Below are 11965 nucleotides of genomic sequence, written 5' to 3'. Positions count from 1 at the left end.
GGCTGTTGGGATGATGGTGTTGAATGCCGAACTAAAGTCCACAAATAGGATCCTCACATAAGTCCCTGTTTTGTCCAGATGTTGCAGGATGAAGTGCAATCCCATGTTGATTGCATCATCCACGGACCTGTTTGCTCGGTAAGCAAACTGGAGGGGGTCCAGTAAGGGTCCAGTGATGTCCTTCAGATAAGCCAGAACCAGTTTTTCAAACGACTTCATGACGACAGACGTTAGAGCCACAGGTCTGTAGTCGTTAAGTTCTGCTATTTTGGGTTTCTTTGGGATGGGGATGATGGTGGAGCGTTTGAAGCAGGATGGCACTTCACACAACTCCAGGGATCTGTTGAATATCTGTGAAAAGATGGGGGCCAGCTGGTCAGCACAGGTTTTCAGACAGGCTGGTGTAACACCATCTGGGCCTGGTGCTTTTCTTGTTTTGTTCTTCTTGAAGACCTGGCGCACATCATCTTCACAGATTTGAAGAGCAGGAGGTGTGGAGGGTGGGAATGCAGGATGTGTTAATGGTCGTGTAGGGAGATTGGTCAGAATGGGTGATGGGGGTTTCAAATCTGCAATAAAACTCATTCAGGTCGTTAGCAAGTCGTTGATTAGCCTCAGTGCAAGGGGATGGTGTCTTGTAGTTTGTGATGGCTCTTAGACCTCTCCACACTGAAGTTGAGTCGTTGGAAGTAAACTGGTCTTCCAACTTTTTAGCGTAGGTATTTTTAGCCGCTTTGAACTCTTTGTTCAGTGTGTTCCTGGCCTGATTGTACAAGACCCTGTCCCCATTTCTGTAGGCATCCTCTTTGGCCTGACGAAGATGTCTGAGTTTTACTGTAAACCATGGCTTATCATTGTTGAATGTTAAATAAGTCCTGGTAGGAATGCATATATCCTCACAGAAACTAATATAGGATGTTACGGTCTCTGTGAGTTCGTCCAGATCGGTGGTAGCAGCTTCAAAAACACTCCAATCAGTGAGCTCAAAACAAGATTGTAAATCCTGCTCTGTTTCACTGGTCCATCTCTTCACAGTCCTTACTACAGGTTTAGCAGATTTAAGTTTTTGCTTGTAGGACGGTATAAGATGAACCAGACAGTGATCAGAACGTCCCAAAGCTGCTCGTGGAACAGAGTGATATGCATCCTTTATTGTGGTGTAACAGTGATCCAATATATTACTGTCTCTGGTGGGACAAGTAACATGCTGTCTGTATTTTGGCAGTTCACGGGAGAGATTGGCTTTGTTAAAGTCCCCAAGAATGATTAAAACAGAGTCCGGGTGTTGTTGTTCTGTGTCTGTGATCTAATCAGCAAGTTTCTGTAAAGCTGAGCTCACATGCGCTTGCGGAGGGATATAAACACTGACCAGAATGAACGAATGAAACTCCCGCGGCGAATAGAACGACTTGCAGTTGACAAAGAGCACTTCTAAATCAGGACATTAAACTATTCTAAAATAGTTTAATGGTTTTACACACACACACACACACAACTGTATCACAATAAATTGTATTTTATGTCACAAAAGAATGTAAATATGAGCAAATGTATAAACTACACTGCTCAAAATAGTTTTGACTAATTTTAATATTTATATTTAACCTTTATATCAAAGTGAAGTTTAATATGTAATATGTAACACATGTAAACAAATATATTAATTGGACTACAACTGGAAAACAGATGTAAAAAAAAATCTGAAATCAGATTGAAGGAAAACTGGTGCATGTAAAAAAAATGAGAAAATAAAACTTATGTGAAAGCACTCCTAAGTACTAAGACAATATGTCAACAAGCTGTGGTTTACAGTGATTATATATATATATATATATATATATATATATATATATTTAAAATTATTTTACAAATATAGATTTTTATATATATAATTTTATTGTATTTATTTTTAAATTATTTTTTTTATTTCATTTTATAATATTATTATTTTGTATTATTACTATTTATTACTATTTAAAATAGTTGTTGGACATGACATTAAACAGAGATCAATAACAGCTTCAGACGCTGCTCAATCAATCATAATCAAAGACCGGAATGTGAACAAGAAGTCCATTCTAGAATCTGTTCTTCAAGAATTGCAATGAATGGACTGTTCAATTACAAGGTGACCCAGATCCCGATTCCTTTTCTTTTGAGGCTATGATGTGATTAAGACCCCTTCCTCCTCTTTCTATAAACATGGCCACAGCTGAGTGAGCTCATGTCCTGTGGCGTTTGAGATTAGCTCAGAGCAAACAATCTCTCTGTCAAGAGGCTGGCCGAAGGGGAACACATCAGGCCGAGTCCTTATAATAGTGCTTTGAAGGTCTTTGGAAGGAAGCCACGAGGAACGTTCCAAACATGTGGCTGTCTGACGGAGGAAATAATGTCTCAATGCTTTCTGTGACCCTTCCTGACACTTCACCAGATAGTTCAGTCATGTGGGAACAAACCTGTATTAACCATCTCACACCACTTTACACAAAATACATGCATTCAGTAAAACAGCTGGATTATTTAAACACTGTTCTCCCAGAATATATCACAGATATATTAATGATAAATAGATATACACTGTTAAATATATTGAACAAAGTTTAAATACTGATCAATTCTAGAAACAAAAATATAAATAAAGCTATCACAGAAAAAAACTACAATTAAGGGTTCAGAGTTACTGGGATTTTAATGTGTAAGAAAATTTTAAAAAATCATCATATTGTATACTAACTTCAAGCAGATCTTGTCTGGTATTTATGTCTTTTTCTTTTAATTAATAAGCTGACAATAAAGTATTTTTTTCATTTTTTTATTATTTGATTGAATGTTTTATTTATTCAGATGTATTCAATTCGATATTTGTGATTCTATGAATACAAAATATTTTTTCACCTCCCAAAAGTTGTATACTGTAGTTATGCTGTATAAATGTATTAGTCAATCATATAATGATATGTAAAAACTGATAGCCTGAATGCACTTTAAGTCGCTTTGGATAAAAGCGTCTGCTAAATGCATAAATTTAATTTAATATAAGACAGCGGTTCCCCCTATTGGAAATGGACTGCTATTGTAGAGTAGGTTATGCACTTTATACAAAAACAACTTCAAGTCATCTTTTCAATACTAACTTTACATTTCTGAATGAAAATGAAATGTGATGTTTTGTGGGGCTTAATACAGCAAAGGGTATGTGGCTCTAACTTTTTGAGCAACACTTCATATGAAAATTGTTAAATTAAGGGTAAATTAGATTTTTAAAAAAAAAGATATTATATATTCACATATAACTTTTTTTAATAATATCTAACTTTTTTTGTATTTTGATTACTGCTGAACAAACATCATTTAGTCTCTTAAGTTTAAATGTTGTTTCAAAAGCCACAGAAAATAAATTACTTTCCATCTATAAAAAAATAATGTTAAAGATTACAATAAACAAAGTTATAATATAATACAGTATATTGTAATCATTAAATAACATATTCTTATGATTTGTCATGATTTCATTATATATAAACACACAGAGAGAGAGAGAGAGAGAGAGAATTTTATAATGATTAAAATACTATCATAATAATATTGTAAAGTTTTTTAAATGATTCCAATACAACATAGATATTAATACTATAATAGATATGAATATGTGCAAAGGAAATTACATCCAACAGAGTAAAATAGAATAATTTATGGACACAAATACATTAAAATAGAAATAACACATCACTGCAACAAGACAATGCTATCATTTGGTGGTAAAGAATCACCATTTTGTCATGCACTTTTTAATTAGAATTTATAGATTTGGATTATGCTTTCTCTAAGACAGAAAAACATAAAATGTCTTACGATTAGAAAAGAAGCACACAAAGGCTGCCTAAAGCATGACACATCTAATTTTTTGAGCTCAGGTGCAGCATTCATTTAAAGAGAGAAACATCGAGCTGATTTCCACACCGCATGAATGTGTCTGCAATGGTTTACAGTTTCTTCCACCACAACTGGTTTGGCAACAACTCAATGTTTTACCATGAAAATGACTCATGCAAGTCACAATATTTCCATTAATCAAGTAGTTCTATAAAAAAAAAAAAAAACATTTTACATTATGGATCTAGACTACATGATTGCTATCAGTGTGTAATAACTGTGATATTATGCATTTGTGTGAAACCCTTCATTTAGGAGTCACTGACACGAGCTTTTCCACTCAGTCTCAATGTGAATCAGTACTGTCTCCTTCACTGCATTGCATGTCTCTGTTCACATGGTGAAGTCATCACGGGTCGAGGTATGCCTCTGGTTGGGCCGGTGATGGCGCCCGTGGGGCAACAGGAAGAGGCGTTTGACGGCGGAGCGGTACTTGTTGGACATAAGGTTGTAGAGGACGGGGTTAATTGAGGCGCTCAGATAGAAGAGCACCATGGAAGCCACATTGAAGTCCTGACTGAGCCGGGCAGAGTGGTAGTCATCCACGTGTGTGAAGAGGAACCGACCGATGTGGTAAGGAAGCCAGCAGATGGCAAAGACCGACACAACAACAGCTAGGAGAAGAGAGGGGTAGGGTTAGGAGAAAAATGAGATTTGTCCATGTTCTGGGTGGTTGCATACTAATTTATGAAGACAAAACATCTGCTAATCAGACATAAATGTACATAAATTGACAAGATAGTAACAAGACAATTAATAAACAAGACAAGTTACATATTTGCAATCTGTTAGACATTTTCTCACTCAAGTCGACATCATTCCATTACATTGGAAAGACTTTGCTACTGCTAATTAAGATTAGGCAATACTCATGTCTCACCCAAGTCACTTTAAATGGAGAAGAATGGAGAATCTTGTAATAAATGAATTTACAAACATCCACAACCTCCTGATAGATAGAAAGTGGTTGGTCTACACTAGGCACTGTATCAAATTTTTATGTTGCGAAAATTGTTGAAGCTTTTATCATGGTGTACAATATTATTACGATGTTGAACAAAAAAATGCAGCAGAGTTGTGCGTTTTAACCAGATAATGGGATATTATAAAAATGCATTCTAAAATCTGAATAATAAATAATTTTTCACAATATTTCGAAAGGCCCTTGATAAGAATATAATAATAATTTTATTGTGATGTTCTGTTATTGTATATCGGCACGTCTAGTCTTCAACTATAAAGAATTTAAAGAGATCCAAACTTTTTTTTGTGGAAATTAAAATCAAGATTGATTTAATCTATTTTATTTTATGCCTTTATTCAATAGTCAAAGTGTTACATAGTGATAATAGCTCACATTGGTAGTGTTGGTAAATCATAATATGACACTCTTTATACTTAAAATTATTTTGGTCAAGTTAGGACAAAGTTGTACATTTCAAAACAACTTTAATTTGCAACATATGGACATTGTAAAATATCAATGTTTGAGATGAACAGTGCAAATATTCACAGATTTACAAACATTTAAAGTGGTACGACTACAGGCCTACCCTTGCTGGCCACCGTGAGGCTAGGATGAAGTGTTGGACATTGTATCTCACCTATCTCGAATCCAAGACCATATTTACATATCTTTCTGTGCCGATTGACAAAATCTGATCTGCTCTGTGCTTTTCCGTCTCTAGACTGAACACACTGGTGTGCACTGGTCTGCAGAGTTTTAAGTGAGTATGACAAAAACTAGCCTTCATTCGTGTCAAAGGAAAGAATAGTCATACTTTAAAAATGATATAGACCTTCTTCTGGTCTTGGTCTTAACTCAGACTCAACAAACTCAGGTCTTGACTGCTAAGGTTTCTGAGTACTAAACAAGGGGTTTTGGGATGGTCACTTAATGACAAAAGTCAAGAGTCTAACTAACTCTATGTCTGATGACATTCTGATCTTTAAATATGGCTCCTTCAGTTTTCGTGTGACCATTTACACTACAAGATTTGATACTTGTTATTGTCCAGGTCCCTAAAACTGTAAGAATGAACTATGGCAAACGTAAATATCCATGACTGTTACCTTAAAGTTGGAATACACTGCGCGACTTTTGCTTAGATTTTTTATGCTGATTTTCATTTTGAGTCAAGGATTTCAAACATGTCTGATATTTTGAGCTTATTTTAGAAGACTGAATCGGTGGATTCTGGAAACTTCTGTGAGCGTAGGTCACAAAGGTCATTAGGGCCTCTCATCTACTGTACTTGACCATTTTATAAGTTTTTAAAGCATTTGCAGGTGCATCCCAAATTAGAATCTCATGGAAAAGTTATTTTATTTTAGTAATTCAACTCAAATGGTGAAACCTGTGTATTAAATACATTTAGTTTAGAAGTTTAAGCCTTTTGGTTCTTTTAATTGTGATGATTTTGTCTCACATTTAACAAAAACCCACCAATTCACTATCTCAACAAATTGGAGCAACACATTAGGTGTGAACTCTAATCACTTGTCACCTAAATAACCTTTGGAGATGTGCTGTGAACCGATTTTGCATGTTTTTCTAAGATTTAGCCAATTAGAATTATTTAAACCTAAATGAATGTCTTATTTAGTGACTTCTGTTAGAGTATGATTATACACTCCCCACACATATTGAAGCTGACTACTGCTATTGAAACTGTAAACTGTTTTCTTCAGTAAATTGTTCTTCAATTGTTTGCATCTCTGACTCCTGATCTTGTCTTCATTTACGTACCTGATCCTTGGGAATTAACCGTAAATCCCCTACGCCACTGTGTTTTCATTTGTCATCCATTCTCTGGCATGAGTTTGAGGAGTTTAGAATGATTTGAAATTCCAACGTGATAATTCTAATGGAATAATCCTCAGTCGTGCCCAGATTTCCTCTGTAACCATTTCCTCTGTAAATGAATGATGCGTAGTGTTTCTAAACCTGTTCAGATGTTTCAAGTCGTGTAGTGTATTCCAGCCTCAACACTTCCCAAGACCCACTCACCCAGAATCTTGACGGTCTGCCTGTTGACCTTCTGTCTGGCTGCCGCATTGGGGCCATGAAGCTCATGACGACTCTTCCACAACTTTCGACCGATGGATCCATACAGAAAGAGCAAGCAAAACATAGGGCAGAAGAAGTAGGCGGTCGACACCCAAATGGTGGTGTGCAGCAGCCCTGATTCAATGGCATAGCGTGTGTGCTTGCACTGCCGCGTGTCCGGGTCAGGTATCGTCTCGTTCTCGTACTCCACCCCCATCAGGAAGAACACTGGAGCAGCGGACAGCAGGGCAAAACCCCACAGAGCCAGAATGACATATTTGACCTTCCTCTTGGTGATGGCAGCTTTGGCTTTGAAAGGGAAACAGATGGCCAGGTATCGCTCCATGCTGAGCACTGTGATGTGGAGGATGGTGGCATTGGTGCATCCTTCATTGATGTAGTGTGATAGACGGCACACCAGCTCCCCAAAGACCCAGGGTACGTACTTCCAGAGGCGGTAGAGGTCGAAGGGGAGGCTAAGGAAGATGACCAGATCTGAGATGGCCATGCTGGAGAGATACAGGTTGGTGGTGGTCTTCATGTCCTTGAAGCGCTGGATAATGAGGATGGTCATGGTGTTGCCAGTTATGCCGACGGCGAAGAGCAGGATGCAAATGGTGGTGACAGGAATTAGGGTGGAGGTTGGGAAGAGAGAGTCTCCATAGTGGTGGTCCTCCATGAACTCATCCATGTTGATGCAAATCTGCAGATGCCCTTTGATTCGATCTAAGAGATCATGGTAAAAGTACAAAAGAACTTTAAAAGAGGTTGAGCATGAAGAACTCTGATGAGACTTCTTCACTGAAAGTCTGTTTCAGCATCAGGGAAGGAGGAACCAAAGAGGTGGCGAGTTTTAACAGGAGATGAGAGAGACGAGACTTGTAGGGTGTAGTATCTGGTGCTCTGCTACAGGAGAGGAGAGCGTCACCTCTCCTCTCCTGTGTACGTGCAGAATATCACTTAGTCCAATATTTAATTAAATAGTGACATCACAAGAGGTGGAGACAGTAGACAGATAGGGATAGAGGTGTGAGGTGGGGCTTTGGCTTTCAAAATATGTTTAAATTAACAGCTCTTGATGCATGTATAAGTCAGGGTTGCCAGGTTACAGAAGAAAACCCACCGCCCAGTCGTTAATCAAAACTAGGCCAGAAACATTTCGAGGGGATTTCCAGTTAAAAATCGCATTCCGGGAGAGTAAAATAAAAACTTTTTTTTGTGGGTTCCCCTGCTAAAATTCACGTTACAGGGGATAAATATCATGTTATCAGAGTCTCTTCATTGGAGTCGGACATGAAAAACGAACTGCGGGAACAGTGTTAAATTAGCCCACTTCCACGGGAAGACTGGGACTTGGCAACACTGATATAAGTGCAAACTCTCTACTAATATGGTCTTCATGGTCTTGAAGCGCTGGGTAATGATAATTATTTGCATATCAGTATTTATCAAGTTTTATCCAATTAAACAATTTGGAAAATTATGGACTTGTAATCTTTACATCAACATTTTTTGGGGATATCTTCTTAAAATTACAATTTAGTGAGCATAAAAGAGGGTTATTATATTTAACAAAAAAATAAAAATAAAAATCTAGCCACTGTTGCTTGCAATAAAGAAAAATATTAGAACACTTAAACCTATTTCAGCTAGCTTTATATATATATATATATAAGTTGAAAAGATGTACTGAATTAGAAATATGAACAGTTAATTAGTATTAACACTGGCAATGTCTAACACAATCTTTATTCATGTTGATGCACAAACAAGCTCCTGGTGTGCCAGGTGGTGCATTGTGTTCACTTCAAATCTGTTTTGAAACATTACAAAAAAATACATTTAGATAATCTTAATGGCTTTATAATATGCTTTAACACTTTATCCAGGTGCTGAAGAATAATCTTATTTAATAGACAATCTGTCTGGAGTGAGCACGCCAACCCAATGAACCTGGTGGCTCTTACTTTGTGGACAAAATGTAACCATATGCAGGAAGAATGAACTTTCTTTGTACACAGTCTGGTCAGAAAGTCTAAGACTAAACACAAAATCTGAAAACATATATTTACCAGTTTCCCAGAAAAATTAAGATGCAAAATATTATATATACTACTCATAATTAATATAGTAAAAGTCATTACTATAATAGTGTTTAATAGAAGTGTTCATATTTAGATTATGTAGATGCAATTGTGAAATTAGATTTATTAAAATGTGTGATGCATGAAATCTGAAATTTTGAAAACGTAATTTGAATAATTAAATCAAATAAAGCAAACATTTTTTTTAGATACAAAAACATTATCATAGTGATATGAATCTACATATATGGCAACATGCAGTAAAAGAAGACAATTAAGAATTATAAATCTTTTATTGTGCATGGATCGGTCTGTAGATATCATGACTTTACAGACACACTTTAGTTACACACACATATATACACATATGTGTATATATATATATATGATTATACATTTTCTATCTGATAACGAACATTTTAAAGTGATATGTCTGGTAGTATGTATACTATAACAAATCTTTGTTTTGGAATGTACGGTGTATGAGGTAACTGCAAACATTAAAATTACATAAAAATGGTCTCATTTTTTTGTGCATATTTTATTGATTTTTTTTATGTTTTTCTGTCTCCCAAGACCCAAATGCCTACCATGGTGGGGAGATGTTAAAATGGCACAATTACATTTTATCACTATCAAAAATAGGAGTTTGAGTTTTTGTTTCTTTTCATTGAATGACAAACAGAAGAAATCTGCAGAATATCTATAAGACCAAATCATGTAATTAATTTTCATCCAAGGCTTCTTTTGCAAGGTACCTTCAGTTGTTAACAGTTGTTGACAGCACTCATATGCCCATAACTAAAGCACGACACAAAACCATACGACCGGACCATCATGCTGCTGTGACACAGCATTGACAGACACAAGACTTTAACACACAGAGAAAAAGGCAAAAATTATCGATTCACAGGAAGTACATGTAGGATTAACACAATTCATCACAGCGGTTTGCATTTCATTTCTTGCGCTTTTCGCTTTCTTAATTTCTCTGCTGGACAGAATAAACGTAATGGTTTTTATTTCCATATAAAAATAAAGTTCAAATGCGTGATAAGAAAAAAGATATCTGAAAATTAATATCTAGTCCTATATTCAATACTCTTGAGATTACATCAAAAAGTAATATTGCTAAAAGTAGAGTATAACACAACGCGATAATCTGGTTTCTAAAACTAAAAAAAAAAAAAAAAAATCAACAATAGAGAAATTAAGAAAATACTATATGTCTTTCCAAATCATGATTTCTGGCTGAATAAACCATTTCAAGAATTTTTTGTGGTACTACATTTTTAAAAACTGCCAAAACACATTGAGGGCTTGCGCAACTGGAGAACATGTTCTATAAAACGCATCACAAGATCAAGATGCATTCGATAAGTATTTTTTTCTCTTCTCACTAAGGTGCAAAGGTAACGACTTAAGGAAAGGTTTCCGAGAAGCATACATTGTTTGTGCTGACCCACAATATTCTGAAGCAAAGCAGCTGCTTGATTGTGAAAACAAGCTACAGTATACGTACATGATAGTAAAAATAACTATAAAGCTGAGTTAGTTTGGTATTCATAGTCATAGTCTTACTCCCCATGCTAAGCCAGAATCTCAGGTCCTCGTATCATACTGTACAAAAATATACTTACATTTCTCTAGTTATTTTTGCATCCTTTACACATTCTGAACATCAAAAAAGTTCTGAGCAAAGTGCTAAATCAACGTTCGCTAATTTGAGCGGTATCGGTCTTGGATCCCCCTTTTTAAATCGTAGACCTGTAGACTTCGCTCTGGACCCCCGGTGGGCCTTCTGTTCGCCTGTACCCCCTCGCCGACAGCATAGTCACTGGCCCTCGAGTCCCAGGCCCAAGATAGCAAACCGGTGAGTGGCGCGACCACCGAGCTAGCTGTGGGACACTGAACGAAACTGACACTAAACATTTTACAATTGAAATTATACGTATAAATAACTTAAAGACTACAGCTACACAAATAAATGAAGTTGTACGATGATATGCTATGAGCGGTGAGCTTCACTGCTGATCCTTCATTAATTCGCCCTCCGAGTCCCACGGAGGGAACGGCGTTTTTTCGACAGCATGCTCAGAAGGGACAGAGGAAAGATAGATCAAACGATTGGGTGAAGTGATTCTGCAACTTCCTTTTCTCAATCCTTCACGCGGCTCCTCGATGCTGGTGGCGGAACGAAAAATAAAGAAAGAAAAACAAACATCAACAAACAAACTCGTTTTGACGATGTAACGCAGGGCCGAGTCTCATTCGATCACGAAGTACTGGATGGCAACCGCGATGAGGATGGATGTCACGGCCAAGAGGGCAATGATGAGGAAGGAAAACTGTTCATCCGTCATGCTGCGTTTTGGCTTCTGGGCCTCGGCTGCTTTGGATCCTGTGGTGCCGGAGCCCCCGGGGCTGTCGACGCGAGGTGGGAGCAGGATGACGGTGGAGCTGTAGGGCCCGATGATTTCGGGGGCGTCTTGGCATTGCCGGATGGCACAGACGCGAAATCGGTACTCCGTGGACGAGCTCAGGTTAGGGAGCTGGTAGAAAGTGGCTGAGCCCTTGTAGATCTGAAAGAATTCAAGACGACCATTAAATATTTGATTAAAAACTAAACAAATATATTATGAAATACTGCATAAAGTATTATTACTATAAATACCATATAAACAGTAATCTTGTAATTTAAAAGAAGTGTTATTATTTTAATATACTTTAAAACATATCCAAAGTGAAATTCCACTCCAGTCTTCAGTGTCACATGATCCTTCAGAAATCTTTCTAATATGCTGATTTGGTGCATTTATTCTTATTATCAATGTTGAAAACAGTTGTGCCATTTAATGTTTTTGTGGAAACCATGAAACCTTTTTTTTTTTAAGATTGT

General features: G+C 36.9%; 2 protein-coding genes across 5 annotated transcripts in view; both read right to left on the bottom strand.

The window, feature by feature from the left end:
* Window positions 1-4266: 4266 nt before the first annotated feature.
* On the bottom strand, window positions 4267-8578 carry LOC127972893 (growth hormone secretagogue receptor type 1-like). Its single transcript, XM_052576829.1, has 2 exons — window positions 6944-8578; window positions 4267-4547 (listed from the first exon to the last, which is right to left on the bottom strand). The coding sequence occupies exons 1-2, from the start codon at window positions 7671-7673 to the stop codon at window positions 4267-4269; spliced, it is 1011 nt and encodes a 336-aa protein (XP_052432789.1). The 5' UTR covers window positions 7674-8578.
* Window positions 8579-9340: 762 nt separating this feature from the next.
* Window positions 9341-11965, bottom strand: part of LOC127972412 (fibronectin type-III domain-containing protein 3a-like) — an 81362-nt gene continuing 78737 nt past the window's right edge. For all 4 annotated transcript variants that reach the window (XM_052575878.1, XM_052575880.1, XM_052575879.1 and 1 more), the window contains one exon: window positions 9341-11648. In XM_052575878.1, coding sequence (XP_052431838.1) covers window positions 11334-11648 — 315 coding nt within the window. In that variant the 3' untranslated portion in view covers window positions 9341-11333. The remainder of the gene's footprint in view (window positions 11649-11965) is intronic.

Source organism: Carassius gibelio, chromosome B15 (genome assembly GCF_023724105.1).
Source record: "Carassius gibelio isolate Cgi1373 ecotype wild population from Czech Republic chromosome B15, carGib1.2-hapl.c, whole genome shotgun sequence".
Taxonomy (NCBI): domain Eukaryota; kingdom Metazoa; phylum Chordata; class Actinopteri; order Cypriniformes; family Cyprinidae; genus Carassius; species Carassius gibelio.
The sequence above is the reverse complement of the archived record's forward strand: the minus strand, read 5'-3'. Positions and strand labels throughout refer to the sequence as shown.

Bases quoted from the DNA above. Each gene is read 5' to 3' on its own strand.
- LOC127972893 (XM_052576829.1), bottom strand. From the start codon at position 7,673: ATGGATGAGTTCATGGAGGACCACCACTATGGAGACTCTCTCTTCCCA. The intron at 4,548-6,943 runs GTGAGTGGGTCT...CTCTTCTCCTAG, and splicing joins GCAGACCGTCAAGATTCTGG to CTGTTGTTGTGTCGGTCTTT.